Here is a 12,790-nt window from a genome sequence, read left to right on the forward strand (position 1 = left end):
CTGGGAGTAGGGAAGGCAGGCGGAGCACTACTCGTTCACCCCAGGTGAGTCAGCACCAGACTCACCCAGAGCTTCCTGTCGGCCATATGTTTTTGCCAACTTCTTTTCCTGGGTTTTCTTCCTCTCTACAGCATAAGGCGCTAGTCGATTCAGGCGCAGCTGGGAACTTTATGGATCGTGGGCTCGCGCTAAGGCTAGGGATTCCCCTGGTGTCGTTAGACCAACCTTTCCCCGTGCACGCCTTAGATAGCCGACCATTAGGGTCAGGGCTGGTCAGAGAGGCCACGGTTCCACTGGACATAGTAACGCAGGGGGATCATAAGGAGCGGATTAGTCTCTTCCTTATCGATTCACCTGCATTTCCAGTGGTGCTGGGACTTCCCTGGCTAGCTCATCACAATCCGGTGATTTCATGGAGACAGGAGGCTCTTCGAGGGTGGTCAGAGGAGTGTTCAGGCAGGTGTCTAGGAGTTTCCGTAGTTGCGACTACGGTGGAGAGTCCAGAGCAGGTTTCCACTGTGCGCATTCCCTCTGAATATGCCGATTTGGCTATCGCCTTCTGTAAGAATAAGGCGACCCAATTACCACCCCATCGACGAGGGGACTGCGTGATAAACCTCCTGGAGAACGCTGCACTTCCTAGGAGTCACGTGTACCCGTTGTCCCAGGAGGAGACAGTGGCTATGGAAACATACATCACTGAATCTCTGGGACAGGGGTACATTCGGCCCTCCACGTCACCCGTCTCCTCAAGCTTCTTTTTTGTGAAGAAGAAGGAGGGAGGTCTGCGTCCGTGCATTGATTATAGAGGTCTAAATTCAATCACAGTAGGGTTTAGTTACCCACTACCTCTCATCGCCATGGTGGTGGAATCATTTCACGGGGCGCGTTTCTTCACAAAACTGGACCTTAGGAGTGCGTATAACATGGTGCGTATCCGGGGGGGAGATGAGTGGAAGACCGCATTTAGTACTACATCTGGCCATTATGAGTACCTCGTCATGCCATATGGGTTGAAGAATGCTCCAGCCGTTTTCCAATCTTTCGTAGATGATATTCTCCGAGACCTGCACGGGTAGGGAGTGGTAGTGTACATCGATGACATACTGATCTATTCTGCCACACGCGCCACGCACGTGTCTCTGGTGCATAAGGTACTTGGGCGACTGCTGGAGCATGACCTGTACGTCAAGGCTGAGAAATGTGTGTTCCCCAAACAAGAAGTTTCCTTCCTGGGTTATCGCATTTCCACCTCTGGGGTGGTGATGGAGTGTGACCGCGTTACAGCCGTGCGTTATCCGGGGTTTTGGTCAGGTGGCTGCTCCCATTCCCTCACTGCTGAAGGGAGGACCGACGCGCTTGCGCTGGTCAGTAGAGGCGGGCAGAGCTTTCAGTCGTCTGAAGGAGCTGTTCACCAATGCACCCGTGTTGGCGCATCTGGACCCCTCTTTAGCGTTCATAGTGGAGGTGGACGCGTCCGAGGCTGGGGTAGGAGCCGTGCTGTCACAGCGCTCGGGCGCGCCACCAAAGCTCCGCCCTTGTGCTTTTTTTCGAAGAAGTTCGAAAATCTGGACTGACCATCGTAATCTCGGTATGGGGCCTGAGGTCCCTCCACCCCTCTGGACATTGGGGGGTCCCCGGCGTACACAGTATGTGTCATTCTGGACTCGAGACGCCCGGTGGGGGGCCTACATTACCTCGCGGACTGGGAGGGGTACGGTCCGGAGGAGAGGTGCTGGGTACCGGTGGGGGACATTTTGGACCCTTCACTTCTGAGGGACTCCACCACCTCCACCCGGATCGCCCGGCACCTCGCCCCCTGGGTCGCCCTCAAGGCCGGTGGCGGCGCGCATCGGGGGGGGGTACTGTCACAACTCCCGCCGAAGTTGGCTCCCCTGCCTGTTCGGGCGGTGCTCGGCGGTCGTCGTCACCGGCCTACTAGCCGCCACCGATCCCTTTTTCCTTTTCTGTTAGTTTTGTCTTATTAGTTGCACCTGTTCCTATTTGTGTTTTCTTGATTTTCTAGCCTATTTAAGCTTGTTAGGCCCGCTCTAGTTTGTGCGGGATTATTTTGTGTTCACATTTAGTGTTGGCTGTGGTTTTGTGCTCCGGACCGTTTTTACCCTGTGTTTGGGTTGGTCTGTGTTTTCCGCCCTGTGTTTGGGCATGACCGTTTGTGCCGGAATAAAAATATCTATTTTTCTTGAACCCTCTGCTCTCTGCACCTGACTCCTACCGTCCACTCCTAGTCATCCGTGACAAAACCTTTTTAACATTTAACCTTTCTTCTCTTTAAAGTCTTATTTAAGTTAAAATACATATTGAAGTCTAATTTACAGTTCTACTGCAAGATATGAATTGCCACAACAATGTTTGTTTTTCAAATGATATATTTTATTAAAAGAGAAAAATTATGTTCAGATTCTGACTGTTTTCATTATCATCATAGCTAACAGCTACACGAAGTGGTAGACATGTGCACTGCACACACACATTGGCATTGCCGTTGCCTCGTCAGAAAGTTGCGGGAAATACGAACCACTGATGCATTTTGTTCATGTCTTGATAAACTTAATAATACATTTTCAATACATTTAGCTGATTCCCTACTAAGCTCAATATATTGTTGAAAATATTTATATTCCATTTTAATGCCTGGATTCGGTGAGGGCCCTATTTATACTATTTGGACCAGAACGAGGCTCTCCACTACCTATTGTTCCTGCATTAATGATTTGTGGTTGTATTTTATTACAGATCCCCATTAGCTGCTGTCAAGTTTCAGCTACTCTCCCACTCCTCTTTCTATTCTGGCTAGAGACAGTTTGCGCTGTTCTGTGAAGGGAGTAGTACACAGTGGTGTACGTGATCTTCAGTTTCTTGGCAATTTCTCGCATGGAATAGCCTTGATTTCTCAGAACAAGAATAGACTGACGAGTTTCAGAAGAAAGGTCTTTGTTGCAAAAGGGTTTTCTAATGATCACTTAGCCTTTTTAAATTTTAAACTTGGATTAGCTAACACAACGTGCCATTGGAACACAGGAGTGATGCTTGCTGATAATGGGCCTCTGTACGCCTATGTAGATATTCCATTAAAAAGCAGCTGTTTCCAGCTACAATAGTCATTTACAACATTACCAATGTCTACACTGTATTTCTGATCAATTTTATGTTATTTTAATGTGCTTTTCTTTCAAAAACAAGGACATTTCTAAGTGACCCCGAACTTTCGAACGGTAGTGTATGTTAATTACAGTGGTGGGCCGTCAGGGCCAGCAAGGCCTTCTCTGCTGGCCTAAACATCATCAGAATATATATATATTTTTTAAATATATTTTCCCACAAATATGTATTAAATTATTCCCCAGAGTAAGAGTTATACACTTCATTTCATAGCTTTCCTCTTGGTTGCACTACTTCCAGCCCCAGGTTGAGATTTGGAGGGCTGGTCTTTATGTTAGATCTTTTATCCAATCATATTCAGCCATCATGTGTTGCCAGGGGTCTAAAATCTGCCCTCATGCCTTCAGAATCAACAGTGTGGGCGCTTGTAGCGTATAGTGAATGGAAATTAAAATTTAGTGTCAATCAACCAGCTTTAGAGTTGGCTATTGTACGCCTGCTGGCTGGCTCCAGTGTTACACAGGAGCCAGCTAGCAGGCTTACTGCGTGCACGTCTTTGGATTGGATTACCAATATTGAGAGGCAGGTCCTATGGGCAGGTCTATGCAGATCTAGGAAACTGAATTTGATAAACGAATTAATTTGCGTACTACTAAACTGTTTTTTCAACCCACAATGGCGGAAGGAGGAGAAGATTTCGATTTGGTCGAGGATATAATTATAACGCCATTCTCAAGACGAACTTTTCAAGAAAAGTTAGACATTGTAAGGAGAGGTCGCCCGACGCCGACGCTACAAAGCCTGTCACAGGCGGGAAAGGGGTTCCAACTACGAGCGCTATCAATGGCTCACAGGCTCCGAGAAGCACTGCAAACTGTACTGCTGGGAATGCCTATTATTTGCAAGTGATCGATTTGGTGTTTGGAGCCACACTGGCTTTGCAAACTTGAGTTGTCTAACCAAGGCAGCAACGAGACACCAAAGTACGGCTGGGCACTTACAAGCAATGGTGCTTTTGAAAACTTTTGGGGACACCGGAGTGGATCTACAGCTCAACGAACAAGCGCGCAGGGCAACGGAGCTGCACAATGAAAAGGTGAAGGGAAATATTGAAAAGACTCATTGATTGTGTCATGTTTTTGGGTAAACACGGTCCTAATAAATCAAATCAAATCTCACCTTTCCACAGTGGGCTCATATTAGCATGTAGACCAAACTGTTTCGGATACTACAGACAGAAGTTGCCAGATCGTTTGTACCGACTTCAGACGGGTCCCAAAACACTTGTGGTAGAGCAAAACGTAGAACATGTGTTTGTGTTCGGGAGAGTCTTATCTTTCCATAAGGGGGTCATAATAGTTTGTTTGCCAAACCGTTCGGACGCTACAGACGATTTTGTGAGAAGACCGATTTTGGGGATGTCTCATGGTCTGACAAACACCGTTCTAGCTCTGTCACCTTTCACCGCAGATGCAGAAGTGCGACATCAGCGGATGTGGTGGATTGAGATGCACCCAATGCAAAAAGCAGATATCTGTAGCTTAAACTGACAGACTTTTATGGGGATTTTTTTATTATGCTAATTGGACTCTAGAGGGGGCTTAAACAAAATATATTTCTCTGAGCAATTGTATTAGTATAAAATTATATAAAGATTATAATTATTTAATAAGGGTGTCATAAATTCTGGGCCAAACTGTACCTATTGTACCTATAGTATATTTCACATTCCCTTTTCCTTTTCAGTTTAGTTATCAAATACATTTTTTTTAAATTCACATGCACCGAATTCAACAGGTGTACGCTTTACTGTCAAATGTTTACTTACGATTCCTTTCCCAACAATGCAGAGTTAAAAAGTATGAAACATTTGCTAAATAAAAAAAGGAAATAGTAACACAATAAAATAACAATAACGAGGTTATATACAGGGAGTACAGGTACCGAGTGTGGTACATGTAGGTAGGAGTGACTAGACAATCAGGATAGATAATAAACAGAGTAGGAGCGTATCTGAAGAGAGTGTGTGTGTGTGTGTGTGTGTGTGTGTGTGTGTGTGTGTGTGTGTGTGTGTGTGTGTGTGTGTGTGTGTGTGTGTGTGTGCGTGCGTGCGTTCGTGCGTTCGTGCGTGTTGGAGTGTCAGTGTAGTATGTGTGAGCGAGTGCAAGAGAGTCGGTGCAAAAAAAAGGGGGTCAAAGGAGAGACTGAATTGAATCTGCAGGCTGGCAGTTGATAGGAAAAGGATGACGGAGAGGAGGTGTGTGGCAAGTAAAGAAAGCAAAGAAAATATGACAGAGAATAGGAGTGAGATTAAAGAGAGGGAATAAGAAAGATGACAGAGAAGGAGTGCAAGAAGTGTGAATGTTAAACAGGCTGAGGAATATAAGTACAGAGAGGAGAAAGGGTTGGATATAGTGGATGAAATAGCGTGGCATAGACAGAGATGGGTTATTGTGTGTATGAGTGCATGCACAGCAACCTTTGTTGGAGAAGATATGGTGAAAAAGCAAACACACACACTCACACGCATCCTCAATTAGACTCAACATTGGAATGTAATCCACCAAGGACACCAAGCGCTCGCTGGAGCTAGTCGCTAGGCTAAGAATAGACTTAGTGTCGACAGGAATGTGATAGACCTGTAGGCAGAAAAGCACCCAGAGGCACACAGCAACAGACTCATGGAAATATTTAACCTTTTAAGCTTTTCCCCTGTAATATAAATTACAGTGGAATTTAATACATGTAGTGTAACAAAATTACTCACATGAAAGAGTATAAGCCTATTTAATTGGTAGATCTCTATGTGACATTAATTTATTGGCTCTTAGAACAGAATGACTTATTACTGTATTATTATTGAATGAATTACAGAAGACTTTACCCTGGTTGAGTGAAAAAGACACAGAAATCCACACCTGCTTATAACTTCCTTTGCCCTTAGAGAACATGCGTTTTTGGATAGCTGAGATGGCTGAGAGAATATGTTTGTATTGGTAAGTAGAATTTCTATCTAAATCCATTTCAATCCTTGACATCATTGAGTTGGAGTCTTCACTCAGGCTGTTATCTGCATGCTCTCTATTTCTTTTTCTTTATTCAAATCTTTCTCCTCTTCCCTTTTTACACCTCGCCCTTATGTCTGATTAACCTTTCGCTCTCCTTATGGTCTAAAACACTGCTTAGCAACAGTTTCCACAGCAACAAACTCCTAAAAAAAACTATATCTCTCTCTTCCCTCCCTGACTTGGATTCTTGTTCATTATAAAGTTGACAATTTTTTACTGTAATACCCTTACCCCCCAAAAATGGCTTCTGGCAAACTGTTGTGGGAAACCTTTGGTCAATTTGCCACAATAGCTCATATTTTCACATGAAAATTAGTTTTGTGGCAAACTTGCAGCAAATTTGCAGTGACTTGTGAACTTCTGGCAAACAATTCTGGGAAACTTGTGGCGAACATTGTACTCTTTGCTGCAAATTTGCTGCAAACTGTAACGTCCTGACCAGAGTTCTTATGTGTTTTGCTTGTTTAGTGTTGGTCAGGACGTGCGCTGGGTGGGAATTCTATGTTGTGTGTCTAGTTCGTCTGTTTCTCTGTTCAGCCTGATATGGTTCTGAATCAGAGACAGCTGTCAATCGTTGTCCCTGATTGAGAATCATATATAGGTGGCTTGTTTTGTGTTGGGGATTGTGGGTGGTTGTTTCCTGTCTCTGTGTTTGTGTTCTGCACCAGCTAGGACTGTGACGGTATGTTCTTTTGTTATTTTGTATAGTGTTTTTGTTTTGTCCATTAAATCCATTATGTCAAATTACCACGCTGCACATTGGTTCTCTGATCCTTCTCGCCTCTCCTCGTCTGAGGAGGAGGACGAAGTAGACTGCCGTTACACAAACTCAGTATGAATATGCAAATTAGATCTGTTTTTTGGTTACTGTGTGTTAACAACATTGAAATGTTGTATCTATATAAACAAAATCACATACAACTTTAAATGAACTTGCTTATCACAGATATAACTATACTAAACATACTAAATGTACTAAATATAATAAACAGCATGTATTCAATGTCTTAACAGATACAAATAAATCCAATACAACCTGAAATCATCAGTACGCTAATGAACGAAATAGAAAAGACTGGATATTTCCATACCTTTTTATGTAGCTACAACATTTACAGAGAAATGTGAACACTATGGGAATGTTGACCTTAGGATGTTTAAAGGGGCAACTACAGAATTTATATGAGCCAACTGATAACTGAGTAATAGCTTTCAACCAATGGAAGTTTAAAAGATAATGAACAACATTTAAATAATTAAAACAACAAAAAATGTATCACACCCAGTTCAGAACTATTGCCTTTTTGAGTGAACATTGGAGATGGCGGTCCTTCATCCAAAGCTGGTTGAATTCAGAAAACACAATATCAAAACAAAATTAGGATACTGAAAACCATAACTGAATTGTTAGACTCAGCAGCTAATGGTCAGATGTAACAAAGTTGCCTCGATGTTGCTATACTTCTCCCTGAAAATGGCATTCTACTGTATATATTTTTCAGCAAGGAAACAATGTTTCTGCCTTGTATAAATGCTATATAAACAAGCGGTGTAGCTAGCATTAACTGGGACTTACTGTAGGCCTACTGAATCTAACTTTAAATGTGTGGCCAACTGTTCCTGGAGAGCCACAATTTACAATATTTTTCTCCAGCCAAGCTTCAACACAATTGATTAAAACAAATCATATAATTATGATATTCAATCTACGCTGGGGACTTGAGACAGTTGTCTACTAGCTGTCTCTTCTTCCTGGCTCAGGTGTATAAGGTTTGGGTGGAAGAAAAACAACATAAAATTGAGTTATGGATATTCATATTATTCATATTATTTTCCCAAAATGAATTATAGCCATGCCTTGACCTGGTGCACACATATTTCTCTGTCCTCAGTTTGATTGAAGGCCTCAATCATAATTATTTACCTTGTAACTGATTGCTTCTAGAAAGAGAGAAGGAACAACACATGATCAAGATGCACTTCCTACAAGTTTAAAGCAATCAAATATCTAACTGTTACAGATAATGAATGTATGGGCTACATTTATGAGAATAATACATTAATTTGCTTACTTTATCAAGCTTGAAGACAATACACAAATTCATCACTCAAAAAAGTGTTATGAGTGAGTGCGCCACAAACATCTTCTCAGGGTGTAGATGCATCCTCCTCCCAAAACAGCCTCTTCCAACACCTTGGGTAGGGGAAGGGTATCCATCTGTAAAAGTGTCTTGCTTTGATGTCAAGTCAGCTCATATTGTTGCTACCTTAGCTGTTGTGCTAGCTAGCTAACATGCTACAGAACAGTGTCACTGCATATCGACATGCATATTAATATTAACCTAAAAATATTTAGGCAAATCATTAGTTAGCTAGCCAAGTATCACATATTGTGCAAAAATAGGATAGCTAACATTAGCTAGCTAGCTATACACTAGTCTGCTAGCTCAGCGCTAGCCAGTCAGTGACACTGACAGATTGAAACTGGTATCAACAACATGTGTTTCACTCTATGCCATAAAACATGACATTGCTAACTAGGCATCAATTAGCTAGCAATTTTACATTTTAATTAAAAAGTTAGACGCTCACAGGACAACTTTGGTAGGTAGCTAGCTAAATAGCTTGGTTACCATTTTACAACAGATTTTTCGAATCCCCCGATTAGTTGTCAACTGTTACTGGTCTTGGAACTCATGTGTTCAACATAAATTATTTCTGGTAAACTGTTTGCCAATAGTGGCATTAAATATGGTTGCCACAGGTTTGCCTCAGATTCAAATAGAATCTTGGAAAAATTGTTTGCCACTAGCAGTAATAAAGCACTCTTCAAGAGAGACCTCTATGATTATTGTTGTTCTGTTATCTTGATTGAGTTCATGAGGGAATTGACCTCTTAATTGAAACTGCATGAGAGGTCAAAGAGGGCCAATCTCTAGTTATTCAGCTGTCTATAGAAAAGGAATGGGAAAGGATCTCAGATCACTGCTGAATTAGTGAAAATACAATAGTGAAGGCACATTTTAGAGACAGAACTGTGTAAACAATAGTGCCATGACAATTCCCATAAAATATCTTGCAACGCCATCTGCATTTTAATTCATTTCCAATTGGTACTTCATATGCTTTTTTAAAATCTATAAATATACAGTAAAACATACAATCACAGATTCCCAAGGGACATTTTTACCTTGACCTTACCACACATTGATCTTGTGTTCATTCTATCATTACTGATAGAAAAATGTATTGTGCTGCTAAGACCTAGCCTGAGTAGCCTCTGAATACAATTCAGCAAAGCCACTGTTATCAGCGCAGTACTGCTGTCAAGTCTTAAACCCTGGTGATGTGTGAAATGTACATGTGCTCAATAGCACATAGCCTAACTACAGTCATTTACATATTTAGGGAACTCAAGCTAAAAAGTATTTTATTCAATTAAATCATTGTTTTATCTGTTATAGGCTATGTATTTAGTTGTTTAGCCCACATAACAATCTACAATCTACATGTAACTATCCTCGTTGCTTATCATCATGATCAGCAAAATGTCCAAAAGTCTACAGAAAAAAACGTCAAAGTAAGATATCCCCAATGAGCTCAGTATGGCTTTTATCTTGAGTCCTACAAATCCAGCTCCCTTTATGTGACCAACTTCAATGGAGAGCAGATTGTTGGCCAGGTTCCGTTTGTGACTGTCTTATATTAGATAGGGAAAGACATCTTGCGCACGCGGTCAGAATCTAGACCAGAGAAACCCTACAGCGACTTCAGGACCACGGACAGCGACTTAAAGAAGGCTTACCGAGGGGGCCAGTCTCTCTCTCTCTCCCTCTCTCTCTCTCTCTCTCTCTCTCTCTCTCTCTCTCTTTGAAATGCGCGAGTTTCCACTTACATCAAGATCCTCAGAACGAAAAGTGCGCGCGACTAAAGGAACGCCTCAGAGTGGTTTACTGTATAGAGCAAGATATCAACACAATAACACCATGCAGGTAAATTGAAAAGATAACATGTATATTTTGTTATGTTTGTTGTGTTTGTTTTAATTGTTGGAATAGCCTAAATAAACTGCTGCCGAGTTTTGAGTTCAGTACGAGGCAGACCTGCTGAATCCATGTTCACGTCATTCGTGAAATAACAGTTATGGCAGAAAATAATCATTGAGTTATTGCAAAACATGTCATACAGTGGACAAATAAATACATCCAATCAATTGTTATTATATTTTTTATTATTTTAATGTGAGTGTTGCTGAATCAATCAAATGAAACAGTAACCAACTGCCATGAAAAATATGTAATGTCAGCTACTTGGTGTCACTGATATTGTACCTGCTCTGACGCTGGCTCTATTCTATGCCTTTTTGTGACAATGGCTAGGCTCAACTTAATGATAGTAATTCTTACCATCTGCAGTATTGTATGTCACTCTCTTAGCAACAACAACAATAATAACAATAATAATTAGGTGGGTGCTTATATTTGTCCTATTTCACACATGTACAACTGTGTATTATATGTATGTGTGAATTGGAAATGTTTTTTTTGCATATCCCAACTCCCCCTGAAACACCCTTGGACAATAGGGTCATGGCCAAGGTCTTAGTTTAAAGCGGTAATCAGCAGTTTAATTAATTTTGTTTCGATAACAAACTGAGGGATGGGGCTGGAGAAACTTAACCACTCTCACAGACAGGTCTCTGGATGCAAGGACTGACCATCCATGATGTCAAAAATATAATTTTAACTGTGTTTTGAGACTATATGGCGTTTGTTTACATTTACTATATTTTGGGTTCTGATGGGGTACAACAGTTGAACTAAGATCATGAGAAATGTATAAGTTACATTCTTCAAGAATCAACAGATACATATCACAATTTATGTAACTGCAGACTGCCCCTTTAACTGTGTTGTAACCATGTACTACTAAATTATGTGTATCAATTTCAGACAGGCAATTACTATAAATGTTTTAAAGTTAAGCCATTGTCCAAAGGCAAGCATTCAGATATAATGTAATGTATTTAATCAACTAATGGTGTCCATATTGATATATAGAGTGACTGACTGTTCAACCCATTGTAGAGATTGTGCTAGACAGAAGTCTAGAAGCTGCAAAAAGCTTTTTATGAGTGCAATAGTTGAGTGTGTTGAGTGAAGTGCTGAGCATTCTGTCAGATACAGTATGTAGAGGTCACTCATTGCTGCTGCAGCTCCAGCTGGAAATTGACCATGTGTTCTGCAGTTGGCTCACTGTTTGGAGTCGTACATTGAGACTTGGCATGAAATTATGTTGGTTAAGACGACACGTTGGAAAAGCTCAATGTGTCACTTGTTGGTCTGGAAAATGTGTACAAGTATGGAGCTGAAATGTTTTCTTGGTTTGAAAGAAAAACAAGTGAGGTAGTAGTCCTCCCCATCCCCCACCCCCTTATACAACACACACACAGCGATGGTAAATTATTTTTTGGCATACACTCATGTCTTGGGACCGTCCGCCCAACAAAACCAATGAGGGAGCATTATCATCTAACCATTTTCAATGTATTTGTCTCAATGTATGTATTTAGACTCTGAGAGACACAGTGCATGTGCGATACAGTGCACAGAGATACAATATACCAATAGTGTTCTGTGATACAGTGCATCCCTCTGTGACAATAATCAGCTAAGTCCCAGCTGTTCCATGCAGGAAGGCATTACAGGCATGATTGAACCCTAGAGGCTCTGTGATTTACCACCCAACAGCACTGTACCCTAAAACTTCTCAACTGCCAGTCCCTTTCTCAGGAAATAACACAATACCAGAATGGATAGCTACAATTGCTTAAGTTAGGAAATATGGGCTTTTGTAATGTAAAAACTATTTCCCCAAAGTCCACACAGTACAGTAGTTGAGGAAACCCTGGGGTCTATAGATCCAAGCAGAGACTTTCATATTTTGTGATTGCAGACGCAGAGGGCAATTTGATAAGATTCAAATGTAACCACACTGTAACTTAAATTGAATTGTTCATTGAACAATTCATCCAGGCAAATAAAAGAGAGGTCACCCCCCACCCCTTTCTCCCCTGTCGTGGAATCTGTTTTATCTGAGGAAGTACACGCGCGGCTACTTAATGAGCATGCCAATGGGAGAAGAGAGAGGAGACAACTTGTAGGGGTGTATAGGGACTATGGAGGCAGTTTGAAGTATTTCTATAAGAGAGTGTATTTGCTTGTTCAAGTACACTATATATACAAAGTATGTGGACACCCCTTCAAATTAGTAGTGTTGGCTATTTCACCCACACCCGTTGCTGAGAAGTGTATAAAATCGAGCACACAGCCATGCAATCTCCATAGACAAATATTGGCAGTAGAATGGCCTTACTCGAGACCTCAGTGACTTCCAATGTGGCATCGTCATAGGATGCCACCTTTCCAACAAGTAAGTTCATCAAATTTCTGCCCTGCTAGAGCTGCCCCGGTCAACTATAAGTTCTGTTATTGTGAAGTGGAAACGCCTAGGACAACAACGGCTCAGCCGCGAAGTGGTAGGGTACGCAGGTTCACAGAACCTGACCGCCGAGTGCTGAAGCACATAACACGTAAAAA

General features: G+C 41.7%; 1 protein-coding gene across 1 annotated transcript in view; it reads left to right on the forward strand.

Moving 5' to 3' along the window:
- Nucleotides 1–10,040: 10,040 nt before the first annotated feature.
- LOC129864014 (calsenilin-like) overlaps nucleotides 10,041–12,790 on the forward strand; it is a 38,693-nt gene continuing 35,943 nt past the window's right edge. Inside the window, exon 1 of the mRNA XM_055936539.1 lies at nucleotides 10,041–10,183. Coding sequence (XP_055792514.1) covers nucleotides 10,067–10,183 — 117 coding nt within the window. The 5' untranslated portion in view covers nucleotides 10,041–10,066. The remainder of the gene's footprint in view (nucleotides 10,184–12,790) is intronic.

The sequence above is a fragment of the Salvelinus fontinalis genome, chromosome 10, assembly GCF_029448725.1.
Source record: "Salvelinus fontinalis isolate EN_2023a chromosome 10, ASM2944872v1, whole genome shotgun sequence".
Lineage (NCBI taxonomy): Eukaryota > Metazoa > Chordata > Actinopteri > Salmoniformes > Salmonidae > Salvelinus > Salvelinus fontinalis.